The sequence below is a fragment of the Cephus cinctus genome, unplaced genomic scaffold, assembly GCF_000341935.2.
Source record: "Cephus cinctus unplaced genomic scaffold, Ccin1 Ccin1_scaffold0101, whole genome shotgun sequence".
NCBI lineage: Eukaryota > Metazoa > Arthropoda > Insecta > Hymenoptera > Cephidae > Cephus > Cephus cinctus.
In genome coordinates this window covers 1,682,265-1,706,086 of record NW_014332838.1, presented here as the reverse complement: position 1 = coordinate 1,706,086, position 23,822 = coordinate 1,682,265, and the positions used below count along the sequence as shown (strand labels likewise).

General features: G+C 40.5%; 3 protein-coding genes across 9 annotated transcripts in view; 1 reads left to right on the top strand and 2 right to left on the bottom strand.

Moving 5' to 3' along the window:
* LOC107274704 (thyroid receptor-interacting protein 11) overlaps positions 1-1,398 on the bottom strand; it is a 29,359-nt gene extending 27,961 nt beyond the window's left edge. Inside the window, exons 1-2 of one of the 2 annotated variants that reach the window (XM_015754101.2) lie at positions 1,076-1,398; positions 359-438 (exon numbers count right to left, since the gene is read on the bottom strand). In XM_015754101.2, coding sequence (XP_015609587.1) covers positions 359-438; positions 1,076-1,178 — 183 coding nt within the window. In that variant the 5' untranslated portion in view covers positions 1,179-1,398. The remainder of the gene's footprint in view (positions 1-358; positions 439-1,075) is intronic. The other variant, XM_025092041.1, reaches the window with a different exon arrangement.
* Positions 1,399-3,081: 1,683 nt separating this feature from the next.
* On the top strand, positions 3,082-22,906 carry LOC107274706 (band 4.1-like protein 4). Of its 6 annotated transcripts, XM_015754104.2 has the most exons (18): positions 3,082-3,393; positions 3,477-3,530; positions 6,239-6,433; positions 13,162-13,266; positions 13,715-13,854; positions 15,803-15,900; positions 18,535-18,655; positions 18,777-18,864; positions 18,963-19,079; positions 19,174-19,665; positions 19,774-19,988; positions 20,089-20,164; positions 20,227-20,309; positions 20,373-20,609; positions 21,300-21,570; positions 22,138-22,241; positions 22,352-22,400; positions 22,687-22,906. In XM_015754104.2, exons 3-18 carry the CDS (start codon positions 6,320-6,322, stop codon positions 22,735-22,737), a joined length of 2,361 nt encoding a protein of 786 aa, XP_015609590.1. In that variant the 5' UTR covers positions 3,082-3,393; positions 3,477-3,530; positions 6,239-6,319; the 3' UTR covers positions 22,738-22,906. The 6 variants fall into 6 exon arrangements, with proteins under 6 accessions (XP_015609590.1, XP_015609595.1, XP_015609589.1 ...); XM_015754109.2 differs by having other exon boundaries at positions 3,082-3,530; positions 20,454-20,609; XM_015754103.2 differs by having other exon boundaries at positions 3,082-3,530.
* On the bottom strand, positions 22,500-23,815 carry LOC107274708 (signal recognition particle 9 kDa protein). Its single transcript, XM_015754112.2, has 3 exons — positions 23,522-23,815; positions 23,227-23,295; positions 22,500-23,005 (listed from the first exon to the last, which is right to left on the bottom strand). The coding sequence occupies exons 1-3, from the start codon at positions 23,591-23,593 to the stop codon at positions 22,910-22,912; spliced, it is 237 nt and encodes a 78-aa protein (XP_015609598.1). The 5' UTR covers positions 23,594-23,815; the 3' UTR covers positions 22,500-22,909.
* Between the last annotated feature and the right edge of the window lie 7 nt (positions 23,816-23,822).

The following is a 23,822-nucleotide window of genomic DNA, read 5'->3' as shown; positions in this document are numbered from 1 at the left end:
AAAAAAAATGTACCATTCTATTTAAAAAAAGTGACGGTGACCTTCACTGTGCATCAACGCCTCCATAGAAATAAAAAAAAATTGGTCGCATTTGAAGGCCCCCTCGATACCGTACAACTTTTGTCTGGAACATTTTTTTGTGACGTCGATAATTACCGAGATAATTAAGGTGGTCAAGTTAGGTGAAACACCCGGTATATACGGTGATGAAGTCGTTATTTTTATTCAGAAAAACAGTTTAGCCCTTCTATTATTTCTTTTGAGGATAATATAAATGCCTTTTATTAAAATTTTCGTTTATGTAATCTCTAATATTATAAATATAGATTTATCAACATTTTTATATAGTCTTACTTACTTCTGCATCCTTTGAATTCAAAAGTTCTTGCAGTTGAACGCATTTCTCCTCGGCTTCTTGTAATTCTTTCGATCGTTCGTCTAAAAACAGGAAATGTAACAGAAATGCAAGACACTGATATACATTTAATACCCACCAATGTTTTTCCTTATTTAACTCTAATTTACATTGAAAAGTTAATTGCTGAATATTAAATTTATTCAAAACATACATTTATAGAGATCCAAAAATGGATACTTGGATTACTGAGTTCAAACTGTGTTGTATAAAATGTTTAAGTACAAATTATGTTAACAATGTAAATTTAAAACTGTACATCTTGATTAGAGTACCTGTTAATGTATCAGTAGAACCTAATACATAGTGGCTCAAAATAATTGTTTGGCAATATGACTGTCAGGAATTCACCCTTTGAATATCTATAATTGTTATAGAATTTGAAATCAAATTGGACCAGTTTATATACAATGTATTTGAGAAATAATAAGATAAACTAAAACAAAATTTAATTTGCAATCGAGGAACAATAGACATACGAGAATTTTCCATTTTTTTTCAAAATAGTAGGCTAACTTCACGCAGGTCAGATACGAGTATAAAAGTTACTCGATCGGTAAAACAGTTTATTATTTTGACAGTCGTCAGTAAGTAATACTTTAACCTATATTAAAAATTCTATTGACGTAGAAATTAATGGTATTGAAAAGAACAACGTACCTATTTCCTCGACGATGCCTTCTGAAAGTACTTCCTTCGTGAAACTGGTAATCTGGCCCTTCAAATTCGACAGACTAGACAGTCCGTCCTCGAACCACGCCATTTTCCACGTCGACACTTTATATACGATAATCACAACACAAGATATTCTAATCAACACTCAATGGACGGCATTTCTAGAGAGATTTTCACTTTTTAATAATGAACGTGATACAAAAATACCAATAAAAACTTCTTGATACACGAAGAAATGTACACAATCCGTCGAGTTGAGCAATGATGACAACGACACGGCAAAAGTTACTAGACTCTACCAGAATACCGTCTTGCGTGGCAATCAGTGTCACAAGACTAGACGAATATAATGACAAATTCCATTTCATGAGCCCATAAATATATTTCTTTAATCCTCATTGCGTTTAAGTTACCTGCCAGCTTGACACTATGACTATAATTCTAAGGAATCGTTGTATAGAATTTAAAATATACAGTTTCAGTGTTATCTTACCAACAGGACATAACCGTAGGAGTACAATACTACAATAAGTTCACAGATGGCACCAGCGGTGTCAAATATTTCAGCGGTAATACAGCAAAGTTATCGACAGAAAGAAAGACGTTCTTTGAAGTGATAGCAGCTTTAAATATTTATTGAAAATACAAATTGTTCTGCTCATCAAATCGAAAATAAACAAAACTTATTAATCCTACATTCTGTTTTATAATAAGTAACAAAAGTTCTCGTACATCTGTGCGTACTTGAATTTGATTTACAAACATTATATTATTTTTAATATTCCATATATTATTATTAAAAAATCGAAACAATGATTCCAGTAAATTCCTCATCAATCTATCAGAAATAGCAAGGATAATTTTATAAAAATATGTAGAAGAAATAGTTCTAATAGAAAAATACAAGTTTCTGATTGACGCCCACCTGTTCCTCAGGACACCTGCTATATTCAGTTTCATTTCTTACACGAATACTCAGCCTCCTGGGTACATTAACGTTTATCGATAACAAGGTGAGAACCTGCTTTAACTGCATCAGTACAATGTATAAACTATTTAATACAAACGATAACTTCAGAGTCAAACGTAAATCTTGAAGCAGTCTCTATACGTATAATAATGACATAAACCGATAAACGGAGCAGACTCAAAATCTAGCTACCATTCTTTCCACTCCTTATTCATCGTTTAAGCTTCAATAGTTACTAACAAAGTAGAACAGCCGTGAAGTCGCACCAAGTATCATATTTTTTATGGTAGGCGCCTCTTTTTCAGTCATGTGTATCGAAGTATTAGGCAGGCCGGTTGGCACGAGGCCGCGCGCTCCTTACTGAAGGAAGGTGAGTAGCACCCAAGAGAGGGACGAACGCTTTGCTATGCTATGCTTAAAATCAGTAGCGTAGTTATTCGCTGCACGACCCCGTTCAAAAGGACACCATCAAACACTTAAGCACTGGTAGAAAATCACGATGAAAATGTCAAAATAATCGAATCGCATGACAGAACTAACGCACAAACAATACCTATTAAAAACATGATTAATATTAAGCATAGTTTTCGTATCATCCAAATATATTATAGAATAAATTAAAATTGTATAAATTTATTATAAAACAGATCACGTAGAAATTCACTTTTTCTCAACTCTCTTTCGGTACAACAAATTCATCCGACCTACTATATTATTCTATGTTATACATATAACTTTCTATACTGACTTTCATCCAATGTGCTCTAAAACGGTAATACATTTTTTCTATGTATCAGAATTATACAATATTTTTTATGGCATATATATTTTTACGTCAAAACTTTATACACATACGCACCTATGAAGTGCCTCAATACGTTACATCACTGGGCATGCTATCACGATTAACAGAGTGAACAGCATGAGGCGTTCGAGCGGGTAAGCGAGAGAGAATGCGAAGCGAAGGAAAGGTAAAGGAAACGAAAGGAAGGCGGACAAGGTAAAGGCATATCTGAATCCTCGGCTTGACTCAGCTCAGTCTGATCCGAGCGAAGCCAGTGGCCTGAGCGGCTACCGCGAGCACACGCTCTTCTCAACGTATCGGTTGTGCTACGAAATCTGAACAGTTAATCACAGTCATTATCATCATTCTTGAGCATGACCATTAGCTTTCACCTTCGATACGGATAATTGGTGTCACGTAGACACACAGAGGAAATCAAATTTAGTCAGAGAAAAAGAACCTACGAGAAGACGCAAAAGAGAAATACACGGGATCCCTTGACATGTCACGGGATACATGTGCGGAATTCGTTTAAAATTCGTTTAAGAGGTAACAATAATCGGATATAAGATCCCTTATATCGTATTTCTTGATCGTTATATGCGAGTGATGATAAAACAAGGAAATTCAAGGTATACCAGATGATTTCGTGGAATCGATCCGTTTAATTGAAGATCCCGAGAAAGGTACGTATCCTGTCTATGTTACGTGGATATTTATGGTGGTTGCCTACGGGAAACTTTTCTTTGAGAATTACGGCAATTAGCGATCCTCCTTCAGTGGGAAATTAGTGCGGTATTTTCCCATTAAGAACGCCTTTGCCTGTACAGTGTCTATACCGAGAGAAGAACCGAATAACAATGATTACGGTTAAGCGAGCTGGATTTCTTTTGTTCTTTTGCTTTTTTTTCTCTTACTTTTTTTCTTTACTTCGCTTGGATACGGTATCATTACGGACTGGCGAAATGATTGTATCATTTCTTTCCGTAGAATGCTGATCATGACTTACGGATATTATCAGACGTTGTTCCCCATAGACATGCAAGAGCACGAACTTCGTGCGGTATTGAATTTAACCTCAAATTCACGGCGATCGCGATTGTCAAGTTAATTTACGATGATCTTCAACAAGGAGTTTATTGTTTTACTCTAACAAGTAGATTATTTAGTCCTGACGGAAAGCGTGGGTTCGGTTGTCAGATGAAACATATTGCTCGACGGTTATGAAAGTGAAATAATGTGAAAACTCGAGACACAGTGGTTGTTATTAATTTTCATAAATTTGCCAAGAGATTTCCGTCTAGCAATTATTCGAATTTCTCTGGGGCATCCATATGCAAATTGACGAGACAGCCGTTGGAATAAAAAGTATTTGCAAATCTTCCACGGAGACGTACCGAGCGAACTGATAACTGTTTATTCAAAGAATCAAGTGGACTTATGGTAGTCAAATAAATATTCGATATCAAATATACCATCGGGTGGAATTGCCACCGATCCAAGTTTTCTCAAGTGCGTCCTTCAGGAATTGTCGAGTGATTTCTTTACAAGTCGAATACCCGAGGCTATTCGAATCTTCGGTATTCAAAACTTCCCTCGGGAATGCAAAGCACGAGCCATTAATTTTCTTAGCGATTCGCAGGACGCAGAAATGTAGGTATCGTGTCTATAGGCTTGATATATTACACAGTGAACAATGTTACCTGTGACTTTTATTCGAATTCAACTTAACTCCGTGCTTTTGAATGTCGACTGACTGTTACGAGCTTTGTGGCTGGAGACAGTGCATTATTACGCACAATGGAAATAGTCACGTATAGATAACACGAACTTCTATTGTTATCCGAGCCTCGCGGGCATGTAATTTAATGCTGTTCCGCGTCGATTAAAGCTCAGCAATTTTCATATAGAGATACTGGTGAAATAATAACTTCTAAATGTTACACGATATAATTTTGTCCAACACAGAACAGTGTCCAACAACTTACATGCCACACCCGGTTAACACGACTATCTTAAATTGTTACTGTCGAACAAGGCGGTCGAGATAAATCGATCGATAACGAAAAGGATATTTTAACTAGTGGACACTTATGCGTCCGTGTGGCCTATAGTGGGCACAGGAAGTCGTATGTACGTAATATAGGAACTATGAGCCTAACGGTAAAGACGAGTAGCTGACTAGCACCGAGTTACGCCTAACGTGTTATACCATACGTTATAAAATCTAATCCGCAATTCAAATGGAAATAGAAGCGAACGATGGGCCCGCGGTATCTATATAAAATGATAAACGTGCACTCGAAACCTTGATTAGCAAATCGTCCAAAAGAAGTCGAAGAACCTGTCGCGAGAGCAATCAGTAAAAACAGACTTCCTCGTTCTCTTAGTTTTATTTGTCCAATACCTTCCACTCGAGTACCGCGTGGAATCCACGGCTGCCCAATTCCGAAATACATTGACCCCATGGACGTATAGTAAGAAACAGGTAAAATTAGTTTATCGTATAGCATTAGCGCCTGGAGTGACATTAAATTCTTTTTATACCAGGTGTCAGCATAATTTTCCAATAACGTGCATTTGGCGTGACGCTATTACAGCTAAGCTTGACTGGAGAATTATATAATATAGATAGCAATTTTTTTTTTCATTTTCAAATGCAATATTTAAATTCGTTACTAATTCGGAAGCATTTTATGCTCGGTAGGTGGGCTCCGTTAAAGTGAGCAGTAGTGGCGCTCATTAGTCTTATAAATTATTACAGTCAAGAATTAAATTGTATTAGCAAGCCGATGAAACTATTACCAATTACAGCTTGTTATTTTACATTAATTAATTACCTTCCTCGAATCATTTATTTTACCGTATTTATCCTCGTATACATATCCATTCAGTTTTCAGTCTTAAATATCTGGGCAGCCTCCGCGTTACGTAGGAATTGCATTACACCTTATATGTCAATTGTCTACTCGCATCAATCTCTCGTCGAGACGAAGGAGTCTCTTCGTCATTAATAATATTGAAAAAGGGAGCTGAAAAAAAAAAGTAAGGAATGACGAAGAGCATGGCTTCCTACGTGGTTCTCCTATAGATCAATAAGAGTATGAAAAAGACCTTCTTTATAGAATGATATAAAACGTATCTTTTATCTCCTTTCGTATTCACAAACCAGCCCGCTCGAATACTCACCCGCTGAGGTCTTCTTAGCAGGGCAAGAAGGATATGATCAAAAGTGAAAGATAAACGGTCAGATCAAGTTTTCCTTTCGACGAGCACACGCCGTTAGAATATTGACTAGGTCTTGCTGGCTGTACATATATACAGTCAGTCACCATCATGAACCACCTACGTAGGGGTACGACACTGATTGAATTACCATGCGACTGCTTTTCAGGATGAACAGAAGCACCGAGAGGGTTAAGTGACGAAGCTGAGTGGAAGGACCGGATAAAGGATACCAAAGGAAGGTAGAGCAATGGTGGTCGAGTGGCTGTGTCCCGGTCTGAGGCCGACCGGTAGCCGTAGACCTCGACTCCTACACTGCAAAGTGATCCTCCTCGACGAGCACGAGCTACTCCAGGACGTGCTGGTAAGCCCGAGATCCATCCTGACTCTTAAGATCCTCTCTAAGAAATTATTCTCCATTAGGGCATTGAGTTACTCTCATTCGACGCTCCTACTACGATAATGACGTGGTTCTGACGTGTAATGGGCCCTACGTTAATTGTGATAGCCCTGAGCTCCGGTCAGTCGACTAGACTAGGTGGTCCCAGTGTTATGTTCCGGTCGGGTTGCCTATGAAACACAGAGCCAGGATCCCATTCATCAGCAGTCAGTGGGCTGCGGTAAAGCCTGCCTTATGTATCTGCAGTTTCTATTCTCCTCGTTCTTCATTTTGCCGAGTGCACGAGACAAACGTGCTCCCTACCGTTTTGACTCTCCAGGATGCACTGCCAATGAGTCTTACTCTTAGACGGCGTTGCTATCCTAGATCTACACTGTATATATCGCATAAAATACGTGTATCTCGACTGGCTTGGAAAATCGAAAATTGCCGATCGTAATAACACACCCTTGTAAGTACATCGGTCTTAATAGAACGTTTATAGGCACAGGCAGATTACCGGCATTATTGCACCATCAGTTAATCGGATATCCAAGCGATCCAGCGTGGCCGTGGCTATCGAGATGAACCCTGGCTAGCTGGCACGCACTTGGCCCAAGGCTTGTATTTTATGCTTTTCACAACTTTTCACAAATTCAGTTAACGCTTTTATCGTATAGCTATATATTATAGTCCTGATGACCGACTAGATAGGATTTTCAAGGCGACACGCAACGTCAAGGCAGGGCTACTGGTTTACACGTAAATCCCGGTTCTCTTTGATGGACCATTAAGCGCACGCAAAATTAGCTGGAAGCTTCGGGGAACTCGGGGAATGATACCCTGTCGATGCTCATCGGAATGGGATCGTATGGGAAGGTACATTCCATAGAAGTTTACTTGTGCTTTGGAGGCTTCCTTCGTTTAAACAAAAATTTCAGGTGCCTCTTGCGTCTTGTGTAATCTGATTGCTACGCAATAATCACATGTTACTCCTAATCAGGCTGTTTTTACTCTGTCATTTGTTTCGTGCCTAATTATACTATCCGCCCGCAGTGTACGCTTTAGATTGTTCGGTTCGTGTTCAAATGCCACTCGTGAACATCAGTTGTTCGTCTCTCCTCACGAACAGTGAACACGACATCTTGCAAAGAAGAATCGGACTACACCAGCTTGTGCATAGATTTCATCATTTTACCATTAACCCTTATAAAAGGATCTTTACGGAGAAAAGCCTTCGGTAGTGAATTTCTACTGTACAGCAGATCTAATTACAAACTACCAACAGCAAAGTATCCATGATTTTGTATCTTCTTGCGCTTATCTATCCATGGTGTTAAATTGCATTCGGACTTTGACAGTTTCGTTAATACAATATATAGTATAAAGCTATGATTCTAATAAATATGCAAAGTGGCCTAAACGTGCCAATTAAATCTGTTCTCCTGTATTCTTCGGGAGACCCTCAACGTTATTCATCATGGTGAATCCTTTCTTTGAGAAAGCTTTGAACACGCAAGGTCTATGACGGGTCTCGACATAAACGGGAAGTGCTCTCGTTCGCTGGTATGGTGGTCAAGGGTATAATGTATATCGTTAATGCAGGCTACAAGTTATAATTTTACGGATTAATAATATTTAGTTCCTCAGCGGGGTCCGAGACGCCGGGGCCTGTTCGAAACGAACGATTTGCCGGGGGCTATACGGTGGTCTATGGTTGGGATACGGTTGGTATATGGTTCGAATATGGTTCGGCTATCCTTTGCCTGCAACAGTTCAGCCAAGACTCAACTCGACTCAACTCAGTTTGGTTCTCCTCTGTTATTAGGCGATATACCAAAATTGGGGGGCCCAAGGCACCCTACTAATTCACGCGCCTCTTGAAGCCTTTGCGCAGGAACTGGCGTCGTCTCGCCTCCAGTAGATTACGTATCATAGGTACCGAAATTCTCTGCGTGTATATACGTATGCCGTGCCATCGTCCGGCACCGTCATTAAAAATGAGAAAATTATTGCCTAGATGAGCTTGCGCATATCGTACCAGGAATCGTTGGATCTCCTGATAGGAAGTTGCCATTCACTTCTATCCCCGATTTGCTAGGTGAATTATTCGACGAAATCGTTTCAAGCCCCATTGGCTTCATGTGAAATTCGGAAGGATCGATTTGGATGGGATCTCCCAATGCCTGAATAAATATTTATTGATAAGGTAAAGTAACGTTTTAAGGCGATCGCTGTATACCTATATGGGATCGTACCGCTCGCAAGGCATCATGGGGGAAAAAAAAGATGGCCGATTCGAAAGTTTCCAGTCGATTCATAACTTATCAGTCTTGTATTTCGAGTATACGAAAGTTTTGTGGAAAAGTTTTACGGGAATGACAACGGAAAAGCTAGCTCAGTCTGCTTGCTAGTTTTTCCTTTTTTTTTTATGTCATTTTAGTTTTCCATTTTCATTTACTCAATTCTATCTTCCCTCCTGCGTCGTACGACATCCATGCAGTTTAGGAAGTTTAAGTGATTACTTTCCCTCCGAGGGACTTCTATCAGGAAGTTATTGCTGCATATACCGAACGGTGTTCTAGTAAGTGCTTTCGATTATTCTTCATGATCTTCCGGTTCGTGCTGCCAATTACGGGGAAATTACTTGCAGCCCGTTAGGAAGCTCCTTCTCGGTTCGCTTTGCATCCTCGAAGCGTGTCGTCGAATGAATTATTTCACGCTATCGGTAAAGTAAGACTCTTCGTTATAACCCTCGTAATTCGTTACACGGTTATAGAACCAGTTCTGCATAACTCCGATGAAAAAGATGAAAGATGGATAAATATATATAAGTTGTGCGTCAACATAATGCTAACCGGGTAAACGTAACCCTTTCCGGCAGAACCAGATATGCACCTTATACGTCGTCATGATTACGTCCAGCCCAAAGGATTAGCTTATTATTTACGGATCCTTAAGTACGTGCGTGAGGTATGGTCTAACTAGCTTTCCTGGCAAGGCAAGTAATGTTTCTTAAAAAGAGATTGCCCATTCAATTGCTTATCCCGTACAGTGAGAAAAGGGCTCTTATTTAAGTTTCTTATTATTCAAAGAATAATTATTAAGTGCATCCTTATGAACTTTTATGGGAAAGAAACGTAAACCCTATCGCGCTGTACATGTCCATTATTTCATAACTGAACCTGTATGTCTACACGTTAACGCTTCTGGCACGGGCAATTACAGAGATACCGTCTCTATGCCCGCGCTATTGCTATATCGCCGGAAGTTACTAGGAAACAGTGAGTTCTGAGCGATGGTTAATGCTTGTGGATTTAATAGACTTAGCGGTACCCTCGTTAAAATAGGCTTTTTTTCAATATCAGGCTAACACAATCGATCCATGGAATAGCCGGGTTCGATTCCCACGACAAACATGGCTAGCGGCTAAGGAGCAGCGAGCAATGCCTAAATAAATGCTTTGCAGCGTAGAAGTATGAAAAATGAAAGAAACCACTGAAATCGTTCGGCGCACGCAACCTAAAGATGATTACCTACCTACCTTCTGAACCCACGGCTTACTCCTTGGCCCGAGGCCAGACTCTTCTTCTTAGTTGCCCTACACTTTTATTGCGCTCTTCGCTGCGCCTCGCTTTTAATTTCATACCGCGTTTGTTACCACTGCCGCGGAATTGCTATGATGAAAAACATAATATCAACTTTTCTCGTTAATATCAGCAAACGTCTCTATTATCCCAACATTTTATAGGCACCATGCTACGTGAAGGGTTTGACAAAAATTAAATAAATTTCTTTGTAATGATAATCTACCCAGAGCCTTGTCTACTTGTCGTGCTATATGTATTCCACTCTGATAACGTCAAACGTAGAGATCCTTTACGTGGGGACTTCTACGAGGGACTTTTACCTTTACTATACGACTTCTTGGAATTTAAGAACTCGCCTTGCTTCCGGCGCATCCGTTTCCCCGGATGTATGGTCTCAAGACTATCTCGTCAGTAAGTCAGTCGGATACTCAGCTTGCTTTCGGTACCGAACAAAAGTGACATTGGTACCGATTGCTACAAGCAGCGTGCCAATACCCCACGTCAGTCTGACCTAAGAAAATACCATAGGTGTAGAAGGTCGGTGACACGGGGCCCCTGGTGCACGTAGCTCTGGATTCGGCCCTCGAGCATGTATTTATGTATGTAGTCGCTCACTTGAAAAGAAGCGCTAAGACCTGCGACACTCGGCTCGACTTCGGAAATTGGTATTCCCTGTTAGGTATGAGTTAGTAGCATTGGTATGTTGGTACTATACCTTTTGTATTCAGACGTGACACGCCTCCGTCACGTTTGCAGGCACACAGTCCGATAAGTGTCCAGAAGGCTTGTGTGTGGATGCCATACGTAAAGGTTCGTACTGGTAGCGGGCCACCCTACCTCTATACACTCCTATACGTATGTACGTTTGAGAATACATTATGTAAGTAAAAGGAGAAAAAAGGTATCTGATATCCCCACCAACCGTGCACCGACTTCTCTCCCTTTTACCTTCTATCCCACCTCCAACCAGAACTCGGAGCATCAGGGCATAGACCCCTATACGTATCCGACAATACCAAACTGTACGAAACCGAACCGGTGGCATTCGAAAAAAAAAAGAAAAAAAGAAAAAACGTAAAAACAATACATCCTGAAAACAGGACGAACTCCATGGCGATTACTCACCACGAGGATGGACAACCATGTCCACTTGTGGATTTCCTGTGGTTAAACCTTCGGCATGACGATTGCTATGCCAATTATCCTGTATAATCGGCCGTTGTCGTTTCTTGAAAATTGATTAGGCCAATTAGCTATACTTCAATGTGACGACGAAGACCGAATGGTATCGCACTTGGAGAGTAATGGTGGATTCTCGAAATCGCAAATCCTCATGCCGAACACGAAACTCGTCTTTACGAGGAATGCAAAGAGTAATAAGTCTTGCTAGTCCGCGAGGTCGTGGCTACGTTAACAAAGAAAAAGAAGTCTTCACTCTCGTACGCCAAGAGCTTTTCACTGTCGAAGAACTCGAGGTGGTAAGGTACCAATGGTACCCACTTGGTGCAAACGCGTTGTTCGCCCTTTTAAAAGTCGGCCGGTGCAAGGATAGATGCCGAGGAAAGATAGTTCCAGCGCCTACTATAAATTTAAACTCCGATCCAGATATATACACGGGTGGCAGTCTTCTTCCTCTTTCGATACTTTTCTCCTTTTCTTCTTCAACGTCTTTTTCCTGCGTTCCCGTTCGCCGTTCGTCGGAGAAAAACGGCAGGAGCGGTTGGATATCCATCCTACACGGAGAAGGGATCACTCCGTGCTTCTATAATACGTTTGTATATAGCGGTACAGAATCCACGTCATCGATTAATTCGTTTCAAGCCGTATGCGCCGTTCTACCACTAGTTTCCTTAAAATATAGTCACAATATATGCGTGCGTGTGCGTGGTGTGTATATATATATATGGTGTTTCACTCTCTTTCTCTTCTGTAGCCGCTCTGCTTTTTGACGAATGTAAATTATTCAAGCTACGAATCTCAACCAGGAAACACTTGAGGTACATTTTTTTTTCAATCGAATCAGCCCGACGAAGAAACAATTAATTGCCAGACCTGCCCAAGAGCTTTGTAATCGGTTACGTGGGTATATCTAAAATTCATAACTTTTTAACCTGAGGCAGCATCAATTTTTTCACGAACCTAAAATCTGCATATGTATACGGCACTGTAGCCAGACGTACTAGAGGCAAATAATACAAATCGTATACAGAGTAAACATACAGTTGTTTCCTATTTGTATTAATTACGAGCTCCCGTTAACAGAGAAAGTTCGAAAAGCTTACACAAGCACGAAATCCATAGTTACAGTATTTATCATGATCGGAACTCGATCCTTCGCGTTGCTCCTATCCAAACGTTCACTTATAAATTATCGAAGGCTCGTTCACGCTCGACAAATTTCTCCCGACATATAACAAGCATTCGAGACACTGTATGGTATCGGCTTGACGTATCAAACAAGTAACTATATATGTATATTGCTATTTGCTACGTAGAATATGTCTAAACATAAACCAGCAATTTGACTGCGAAAGATTGCAAATAGAGGAAGCAATAGTCGAAAGCATTCGTGTGATAACTCAAAGAATTTTTTAATATACTTAAAAGTAAACTACTTAAAAGTACTGCCAAGTTTGCTACCGGTTATTCTTGTCTTTGAACCCTTTAAAAGAAACGATATCATAATACCATGACGGCTAATTACGTCGAGCGGTTCTCGCGTTCTAGTCCACTGTAGTCGCTCGCCTGAACGAGATCCGGGATATTCTCCGACACGCATAGATTCCCTGTTAGTTTCCCATGAGAGAAACAAATGGACGTTACGGTTGGGTACGATGCAGTGGGAACCGGAAGAGGCCGATTTCGATCTCAGTCACTATCGCCGTCATAAGGCCCGTCGAGTCTGGTCGAGTAAATTACCAACTACGAATGTGTACATCGCTTTGATTACGAGGAAGCTCGGCCAAGGCCGAGTAAATACGCTTACCGATAGTTAAATTATGCCGATCGCGCGTTATCGATCTCTATCGTCGGTTTATCGACCGAGTCCATTAGCGAGCGATCGGTATACTCTTTTTCGGACGATTGTTGAACGAAGACTAAATTTAAAAATTTTCTTTTCAGAGTTCGAATTTGGGTCAGGAACTGCTGGACAGGGTGTTCAGACATTTGAACCTTCTGGAGACTGCGTATTTTGGGTTACGGTATCTTGATCACGAGAATCAAACGGTAAGTCGCGCATGAAAATTTATTCGACGCTGATATCTTTCGTCGTGAGAATAACACGTCCAGTCGAATTGAGGTTGGACCATGGGATAGTGTCGATCGATCAAAAAAGGAGTGATGAGAGATGGGATAAAAAATGAAAAGAAATGAAACTCTTAAAAAGAAATGACGCAGTATGGCGTTGAGCAAGAGTGACGCAAATTGAGCTGTCCGTCGGTAATTCGATTCTTGCTAATATAAATCTCTACGAGTATTTACATTCGATATCCTGATCACTTCTGCCCTCGAGGCAGACGAGGATGAGATTATTATCAACGGGAAATGCCGAACTGTTGTAATTTCCGGTGGGACATTGGCCACGCTGTGAAATCACCTATAAGCTCTGGTCCAGCGTCATCTTAATTAATTGGATTGATAGTAATTCACCAATGTGATTCACTGCTATTTACAGCAATGGCTAGATCCCAGCAAGAAGATCGGGAAGCAGCTCAAACTTCAAAGCGGAGATCAAAGTCCGGACGTGCACGCGCTATACTTCGGGGTCAAGTTCTATGCCGCGGATCCTTGCAAGCTCATAGAAGAAATTACCAGGTACGAAAAATCGTCCTTCCGTGAGGGAGTTATCGGGACGTAGTAATTCCTGAAGAATATCGGTGCGTTCAAACGTGCTTCTCCGTTTTTCTATCAGCGATGCCTTGAGGACGTCCATTATATGTCAGAATGCACTCGGATTATCGTCTGCAGTCTGTGCGGCTTTCAGAACACTTTACGATAAAGAGAAGCTGCTCGCGTTCTAGTTAGATTTTCCGTCTCGCTGGATGAACCAAGTTCCGAGACTTTTTTTTAGGGAATTTTATGTACGGATTGTAAATTGAGGTAGAAGGGTACGGTGCTGGTACAAGTGGGCGGTACCGAGCGTAAGCGCATTGATCGCCGAGCCGTCTGTTATCGGTTGAGGAATTGGTACCGCGGAGCATTTGTAGTTTGAACAAAAACGGAGATACAGAACCCAGCGAACTGGTCAGGAGTGAAATAAAAAAGTCTTTACAAACGAGCGAACTCAATCTATATGCTAATGCATTCATCGTTTATACCAGGTGAGCAATCGATGAAGGTACATTCATGCGTTTCCACCCGTGGGCCATCTCCGACGTTAGGGGTTGGTAGTATTGACTCTGTAACTGACTTTCTCGCTAGAGCAAGTCCGGATGCTCTCGAGAAACCAGTGAGTTTGTTTCGTATTTAGCCTCGGGCTTACAACTCCTGCGGACCCTGGCAATTAACTGGGCACGGCAATTATCCAGCCAAAAATGAAAATTATAGACCATCCAGCATACCCGAGCTCGGAGCTCAACTATTTTTCACATGCGTCATTATCGTGGATAATAAAATTACAGGTTGACCCGCGAACAACTACTCGCTACTTATACCGAGAGAGGGTGAGTGCGAAATATCACTCCTTCGTATACATAAAACTAGCCCGACTGCACTTCCGTGACTATAAGTACGTTCACAACTGCAAATAAGTTTCACGATCCGCCGCACGCACCTTTACTGGTGCGCGATGGGTCGTAAAAATAATGAAAAAGAGGCTTAAATAAAGTATACTTTCTTTACCTCGCCCACTCGCCTCTTTTCGGGCGCGTCTCCGAACTTAACAGCCCCCACAGTACTTTTCGCGGGAACACGTGAATCATATATCAAGACTCGGTGTGAGTGCTGCCTAATATGTGGCAACGTAGCTGGCTGGCACAATATAACAGGATACAAGATGCAGACAGTCTGACTGGACCGCGAGACATAAACTTAAGCTTCGGGTAGGGATAAGACGCTGACGTCTCCAGTGGTCGTTCACAATTCGCTTCCACCGTCCACGTACGCTGTGTTATTTCTCTGCCGTCTGAGATACCGGGATTCCATATACCCTATACCCACTTCGCTTGGGTCACGATTAACGCGATTACCCACAAATTTATTGGCGATGAAAGAGGCGTAATTGCCCGAGGTACACCCGGTTAGATCCACGTGATAAGTCGATATCGCTGCGAACGCGCCGAAACGCTTGTAAAACCAATGCTTAACTTGCTTCCCGTGTAAACACAGTGATTATCGATGAATTATCGATTGCCACTTGTTTCCCGTCATAACGGCATTGGTCGAATACTCTGGCAGATACGCTTAACTGGAAATTGATAGGCAGTTCTGTCGAGGACTGTCCATACGATAAATAGACATGTTGGGTACAGTACCGTAACGTCATAAACGTTTGGAATTCCTTTTGCACCTATCACGTGTACGAGCATCTATGTACGTAGACTCGACGACGGTTGCTAAGAAGGATCTCGTGTCGGGTTCAGATGAAAAACCACGAGACTCACGGCAAAATTAAAGTTTGCGGCGAGACAAGGCTGCGCCACCCTTATATCTTTTATTTGTATTATTACGTCCGAGACAACGAAGCGTATCGTTGCGACGGGTATAGTGTAATACGGTTTCTTTGTAAAAAAAAAAGAGATAACCTTCCTTTCTTCTTCCTCAGGTATCAATTTTTCCTGCAAGTCAAACAGGACATCCTGCAAGGGAGGCTGCCGGTTTCCTTCGATCTGGCCGCTGAACTCGGAGCCTACGTTGTGCAATGTAAGAAAACCAGTCTACGCTTCCGGAGGTAGAACCTGGAACTTATGAGATAGCGCATAATAATCCTCATAAGAGCGTAAGGATACGAGGAATTTCATAAGCCGGGAGGGAGATCTGGATAAGGATCTATATGATCCATTAGTACCTGTTTTAAAGGGGTACCTTATCTGCGGTCTCGTGCATTTCGACTAGAACCAGCAGCGCCGCTCTTTTAGTTTGACAGAGAGTATTTGCGTGCGGGCGCGAATGAAGAGCGTCGGATATAGGTATTTCCTCCAGTTTCGTGTTACCAACGCTACCAGAAAATATTTGGCTTTGCCACTGGTATTCCGAGCGTAATACTTTTTGCCTTTTACGTTGAAAAATCTCTTTCATTTTTCAATCTCTCTCGTTCCCCTTTATTCTCTTTTACATACATATTGTACCTTTTGAAACTCGCTCATACGGGCTTCATGGGAAATTGAGCTTACGATTTGATTTCGGTGCTTTCAAAGCGACTGCGCATGCGCGTCTATACGTAGTTATGGGTGCCACGTGTGATTTTCTTCGGTTGAGAAAATTATGGGCAAATTCTCATACCTACCTACCGGCTATTAGGAAGCTCATTAAAAGCGCACTCGTAATAATAGCCAATGACGCGTACTTCGTTTTCTTCGAGTATTACCTTCATTCATGACTGCCCCTCTAAATTTCTTTGTTTCTTCGATCCTTTGGTTTCTCTTTACCCTTTTACTCTCTTTTTTCATTTTTCTTCTTTTTTTTACTTCTTTTCGTCTTGGATGCGCCACGACCCAACCATCGTTAACGGCTCTCGTTTACGGCTCGCTGTCATTATATTTTTTCTGATTCCCTTTTCTTCTCAAGTCTCTCATTCGTCACCGAGATTCACTTTGGAGGATTAGTGCATGGCACGCATCTACTGAAAAGTATCGCAAATGAAAACCTCGAAGACGGTTTCCGGTACGACCGAGTGACTTCCGCGCCATGTGAATTGAAGTCCGTCCACTCGTTAGTTATCTGCTGGGAGATTCAAAGATGTGTAAATAGAGACGGCGCTGTTTGCATCTCATCGTGTTGCGAAAGAGATGAATGCCCTTTCTTCGGTAAGCGCGCATTACTGGCAACGAGGACTCGCCATGCGAAATCTGAGTCGACAAAGTTGCTGTGTATACGAAGACGAGGCGCGGAGAGAGAGAGAGAGAGAGAGAGAGAGAGAAAGAGAATGCTTGGATGAGGAGATTCCGTAGAGTGAGTGAATAAGTAAATCTGCTCTCTGGGAAGGAGAGAAAGAAAAAACCTACGTTTTGACTCCCAATCAGGATAAGGTTCACTGAATGGAGATACCGACCTTAGAAACCGTAACGGAAGACCCTACAAGATGAGTCCATTGTGCCGAATGAAATTCTGAACTCGTCAACCGCAAGACGAGGAGTTGAAAAGGAGACTCTTTTGAAATTTGCCAAAAAAGATGAAACAAGTTGGCTATTTGGAATTTCCCTATGGCGACTTATATTCTTGTTTACTCGAACAAAATGGCATCGGTAATTTACCGGGACGTCTTTAGCTTGTCGATTCTCACGTCATCCGGTAGCGACAGTATCATCTAGAGAATAAAATCTAGACTGAGGTTCTTTCTTCTTCTTCACAAATAACAAGAACGTTTAGCAATGATAGCTACTTATGTCTTCTCTGCCTATTGTTTTACTTCTCCATCCTCCTTCGTGTAATCAATGCATGAGAGCTTACAGGGCAGTTGTGCCCTGGTCGAGTCAACTTTTAATCAGTGATAGGTTACAACTGACAGATGTACACTGACTCAAATTCCCTATGATCTTGTCAGGTTCTATTGAGAACAAGTCCAATTGATTTATGAAAAGGTGTAAAAGAGTAAAATAGTTCACTTGAATAGGAGTGCTGTAACGCACTTAACACTCCATCGCATGCGAAAGCACGCGTTGGTCTAGTGGGTTCGAAGGAAGACACAGAATGAAATATGTTGCGCAGGTCAGCGCCTGATATTTATCAAAGTCACCGATTCAATTAACTGTCTGCAGAACGGGTCCCGAAAGGTATAGAGCTATTTAAGTATAGCTGTGAAGTAGCATCCAGTCTTTCTTGAACGTCTTCTTAAGTTTTTGATAAAACGTGTAAACCAGCTCTGACAACCGGTCGCATTAACATTCTTAATAACAGCGCCAGAGCCGGAGGAAGTATCTTATCAATTTCCAAGGCTTATTATATGTTAAAATGACATATAAAACGTATAAGGGATAGTCTTATGTCTTCGATGATATATTTTCATTATCTCAGTGCACGCTGATTGCACTTCGGTCTCATCGGTAACGTGCTGGATAAAAATGGATTATCATAGCTGAATCTCGCGTGTTCTCATATGCAGACACGCACGCACGCACGCATATCCCTCTGAGCTCACGTAAGGAAATTGCAGGATGAGAGCACTTTCGTCTTTCTCTTGTAGCACGGTAGATAATACGCGTGGGCATCCGGCCCGACCGGCTAATCGGCTGTCCGTGTGTAGAATAAAGGTGCAGACGATTACGTTAATAAGTTGCAAATAAATGATGCGCGCATTCCGCGCTCTGTTCGATAACACGGGTAACCATGTGCTTTCAGCGGAACTGGGGGATTATGATCCACGACGACACTCCATTGGATACGTCACCGAGTTCCGATTCTTGGCTAATCAGACGGCGGAACTTGAAGCGAGGATAGTGGAACTGCACAAGACCTTGGTGTAAGTCGAACGAAAGCGTATCGGAACAGGTTCTCTAGCGCCCCGGCGCACATTGAATTTCAAATGCCGCAAAATCCATAGGTTTCTCAGATGCTTAGATCGTTTTTGACTCTTTCTGCAGAGGCCAATTGCCTGCGGCGGCTGAACTTAACTATCTGGACAAGGTGAAGTGGCTTGAGATGTATGGAGTCGATTTGCATCCTGTTCTGGTACGTATTTGATCTTCGATTATTATATCCTTTTGTATACGTATATCCCGGTGGGACTTTGTAATGCTTATTGATGTTACTTTCGTTTGTTGTTACAGGGTGAGGATAACGTGGAGTATTTTTTGGGACTGACACCAAGTGGTATAATACTTCTGCGTAATAAGACGAAAGTAGGAAACTATTATTGGCCTCGAATTAACAAAATATATTATAAGGTACATATTCTTTAAGTATATCTTATATGTCAATATTTTTATTGAATTTTATCCATATTGATGAGGCGTGTTGAATGATTGATTTCACGTGTAGGCTAGATACTTTATGCTGAGGGTCAGCGAGAAGAATTCTGAGGAGAGAACTCATGGATTCGAGACCCCATCGAGAGGAGCGTGCCGACATCTTTGGAAATGCTGCCTGGAGCATCAAGCCTTTTTTAGATTAATGGCTACCGGTCCACCACCCTTGAGTCCTTATTCCCGCTTTCGATCTTATAGTCCACCTTCCGGGTCCGAGAAGCATACTGCGATCAGACGAAATCCACCCCCGGTCTTTCAAAGAACCCCTAGCAGAAGGGCGCAACGTCGAGTAGTGGAAGGTCAGGAAATGGTGAGACCCTTTGTCGAGACGCCTACTGCTATTCCGAATACTGGCAACAGTGGTAATACTCCGAGTACCAATACGAGGCAGGTAAATTCAAGTCCTAGAAGCACTAGGAGTGCACCCTGGACACAGAGCCAACCTCGTGGTCTTTACACCTCGTCTAGTCCTCGATCCGTGCGTTCTGCAGGAACTGCACCGGCAGTACGTACTATCAACTTGCAAAAATATAAAAATATAATCTTTATATTTATGACATTAATATTGCACAATTGTCAATCAAGGGAATTGTAAGGTTGAATTTGTTTTCAGCTCTTGAGCAGACTCCAACGTAGGAGCAGCTCGGTGGAGAGCCAAAGCTCAGGGGATAGTCACAGTCGTGGTGGACACCGTAGAAGGAGTCACAGTCATAGTCATCGTAGACATAGTCGACACTCCGATTGCGAGTCCGAATTATCTAGAGGATCTGAAAATAGATCTGGTCATCGTAAGCATCGAAGGAAGCACAGAAGTTCACGGTCCTCTAGGTAAGCTTTGTTTGTGCCATTTTATCCTGATTTACAGAACCAATATACATATAATTTGAACTCTTATAACAATAATTATTACAAAAATGTTATGCTATAGGCACGAATTGATAGATTCTGAGCCGCAATGGAGGGAGGCTCAAAGACGAAAGAGCGAGGGTGTCCAGAGAGCTGTGGTGGGTATATTTAATGGCACAAATTATTTTGAACTATTATTAATGATCTTACTATACTGTAGGTTAGTCACACAGAACCCAGACGAAGACACAGAAGTAGGCACCGGAGTCCTTCTCACAAGCAACTTCCAGACGAGCTTAGGAAGTAAGTTACATATTCCTGCTGATTCTGAGAAGCGTCTATTATCGGTGTTACTCTTTTCATTAGATCAGATCGCCTAATACGTATAAGAACATCGCAAACGGCAATGTTTCCCGTATCGCTACACGAGGCAACGCGTTTTTCCAGGCACCTGGAGTTTGGCCTAGTCGATACAACAGGAATGAGCGAACAGCAACGCCGAGAAATTCCTTATACGGTGGTTCAAGCTCAAAACGTTCCACAATGTCCCGTTCAATCTAGTAATCCAAGATTGGACGATGGGGATGCGACATCCCTGCCTAGGTACGATGATCTCAAGACCACCTGCACTCTACACGGCCCTCCCTCTCTGGAGGATGAGACGGGATCCGTAGTCATTGTTTAAAAATCCTTTGCATGTGTTTTATTTATTTCGAGCATGTACATTATCTACTTTAAGCATGCCCCTATTTATTTGAAGCATGAGCCCTTAATAAATCACTGATTAACAGCTTGTCGCACCTGTTTATTTATTTCCTGGCTGGCACCCACTGTTGCTTTTGCTCGGTCCATACAGGTCGATCGCGATACATGTGTTTTATTGTATTCACCTCAAAAAGTGACAATTTCGGTGGACGCTCAAACGACTTTAACACGAATGTTTCGGTTTTAATTAATTTCAGGTTTTACTTCTCTACTTGTGATCAATAATGGGCTAATCCAATATTACATTGTTTTTTACTGTGTCTGTGAATTTTATAAATTTAACAATTATTGTGTAATGCATTAAATAGGTCTGCAAAGGTCCATTTATATACAAACTGTTAATTTGTTCTTTGTACTGTTCAATGTTATTATGTTTTAACAATGTATAAACTTACTTTACCCGAGTGTATGTTATTTAGTTATGTAGACACGTTTTAACGTTTACCGAAATATTAGTATTGTATTTTAAAATGAAAGAGAAAAATGTTGAAACAACCGAATAGCAGACTGTCAAGGATTCACTTTCAGAATGATCGGATCCGTTGGCAAAAGAGACAGAAGAGTGGTTCAGCATACTTGCGATGGAAATTATAATTTGCCATCAACGAGACGCGGTCGAAACGATACAAAGTATCCTGAGCCTAGGAGCGAGTATAATTTGCGGAAGGACTTTGATTATACTCGTAACAGCAGAATGTTGATAGGAAGTAATGTGGACAGTGGCCTCGGCGAAAGCACACCACAGGATTTTTCCAGCTGCTGTTCAAGCTCTGCAGACAGCACTAAGCCTACTCGTGTAGTACGTATTATTCTTTCTTTTGCTTTCGCTATATATCAATATAATTACATTATAGATGGTGTACTGTTACTTATAGTGTAACCCATTACTTTTTGCGAGAACAAGGAATAGATAGAGAACGAAAGGCGTATTTATGTGTATTGTACATCGTCGGGAATTATATAGAGTTATTGAAAACTTGGCTAAAAATAATGAAATCATTGTTGAATCTATGGAAACCTTATTTTCCAGTAATCAATAAGTCTTTCCTTCTGTAGAAAATAGGCCTGTAAAAATATTTTACTCAACACTCTTAATTCCTTATCTCACTTGTATTTTAACTTTTCTTTATAGAAACTTTTGGAATTAAATAGGAGACTTTAAAGTGAATATGGTTAAGGTTATCAAATGTTTTCAAATTTCTTAAAGATATTTCTTATGATAATTGGAAGTGGAAATCTTTCCTTTGTGTTTCATAGAACAAATTTTGTTGATTCTAAAGTATCTTATTAAATCAAGTTCAATGTAGTAATTTGCAATGTTATGTATGCGTGTAGTAGTTTAGTAAAATAGTTTTGTTTGGTGTAGACGCAAAAGCAATTAGCGGGAGAGGTGCGGTATGAACTGTCTTCAAATCAAGCCATCTACCCTGTTGACGCTACCCTGGACGCAGTCCTTCAACCAATTATATCGTAAGTTCCCACTTCTATTGCTTTTCTATTGCTTTTGTATACAATTAAAAAGAGGTGGACTTATTACTTGAAATATATTAAAAAATTATAAAAATTGTATTGGATTGGAGCATGCTAGGTTTACCGCTGATAAGGGGCACAGGAGATAATATGAATTTGGTACGTGTAACACATAAATTTGTACAACTAAATTTGTATTTTAAAATAATATGTGCTTTCTTCCTACAGAAAATTAAGTTACATATTTTATATATTTGATGCATGGCATTATTTATTTATTTAATGGTCAGCTGCACATTTTATTGATGATATAAACGATGATTACTTTGTAAATGCACACTTTTAATTGATGTACACATCTTTTAACACATGATATATATCATGTTGTATAGTGAGCTATATAATTTTTAATAATAATATAATTGGTCTTAATGAATTGTTTCAGAACTTTAACGCGCCGACAAAGGACCCGGCCAAAATGAGCACTCAGCTTTAAATGAAAAGCAGACTTTTATGCACATACTGTATATTTAAGAAGTTTGTTATACCTCAACAAAATAAATATGTATAATCCCACCAGTCACTCAGTTGATGAGAAGAAACAGTCATCCAATGTTGTGAACACGGTTTTATTTGGAAAATATACTCCTATTCTTATTTCGTTAGATTCAGTTGTCCTTCGATGCCATGTGTCGCATAAGATTTCCTATAAATTTTTCCATCTTCTTCAGATCTTGTGCTATTTCTGTTTTATACTGTAGGCACTGTAAATTTAAAAATATCCTTTTATATTATAGTTACAGACTCTTCATATCACATTAGAATCCATTTTTGTTATTAAGAATGAAGTAGACAATTTTCCTTACATAAAAGGTTATATAATTAATTGTGTAATAAGAATCACATTCTCAATAATATGTAGAAATAAATTATCCAAAATTATGTTAAAGATAGTCTCCGAAGTTAAAAATAAAAGGATACTAACCGTACGATTATCTGTAAGCTTAAGACAAAGAGTACCCTTATTGTGACAGTACTTCATTGTATACCGAGCCTAAAAAACAATGACACATATTAATAGCAATCAATTAAAAACTAAACTATTGAAATGTAGCTCTATATATGCTTCAATATTTATTGCTCAAAAATATATCAGTCTTGATACAGAATTTATATGTCAATTGTTACCATACACAATAGTCCCATAATGTATTCAAGAATTCAACGATAAATCATAAAAAGTTCTTAATAAAAACAATAAAAGTGCTTGAGCAATTTACCTTGATTGGATTTTGCAAGTATAGCCTTTCTGCCCCCTTTTCAAATTCTTCCCACGATTTCATATACGTCATTGCTAAAAATTAATTTTATCTATGTTCTCAAAAAATGCCGTTTTCAATTCTCACTATTTTAAGTCACCACGAAATGCTGATCTACACTAACAAGAGAAGTTTAACCTATAAAGAGAACTAGGTACATATGACAGAGTCTGACATGGCCATTTACCCATGTGATACAGCATGGTGCACGTGTACAAGGTTACACTAGTGAAAGGAAACTCGATAATTTTGGCCAGAGATA

Coding starts and splice junctions, on each gene's coding strand:
- LOC107274706 (XM_015754104.2), top strand. CDS start 6,320: ATGGTGGTCGAGTGGCTGTGTCCCGGTCTGAGGCCGACCGGTAGCCGT. Junction 6,434..13,161: donor AGCTACTCCAGGACGTGCTG/GTAAGCCCGAGA, acceptor TTTTCTTTTCAG/AGTTCGAATTTGGGTCAGGA. Junction 21,571..22,137: donor GCACTAAGCCTACTCGTGTA/GTACGTATTATT, acceptor TGTTTGGTGTAG/ACGCAAAAGCAATTAGCGGG.
- LOC107274708 (XM_015754112.2), bottom strand. CDS start 23,593: ATGACGTATATGAAATCGTGGGAAGAATTTGAAAAGGGGGCAGAAAGG. Junction 23,296..23,521: donor ACTTGCAAAATCCAATCAAG/GTAAATTGCTCA, acceptor ATTGTTTTTTAG/GCTCGGTATACAATGAAGTA. Junction 23,006..23,226: donor AGCTTACAGATAATCGTACG/GTTAGTATCCTT, acceptor TTAAATTTACAG/TGCCTACAGTATAAAACAGA.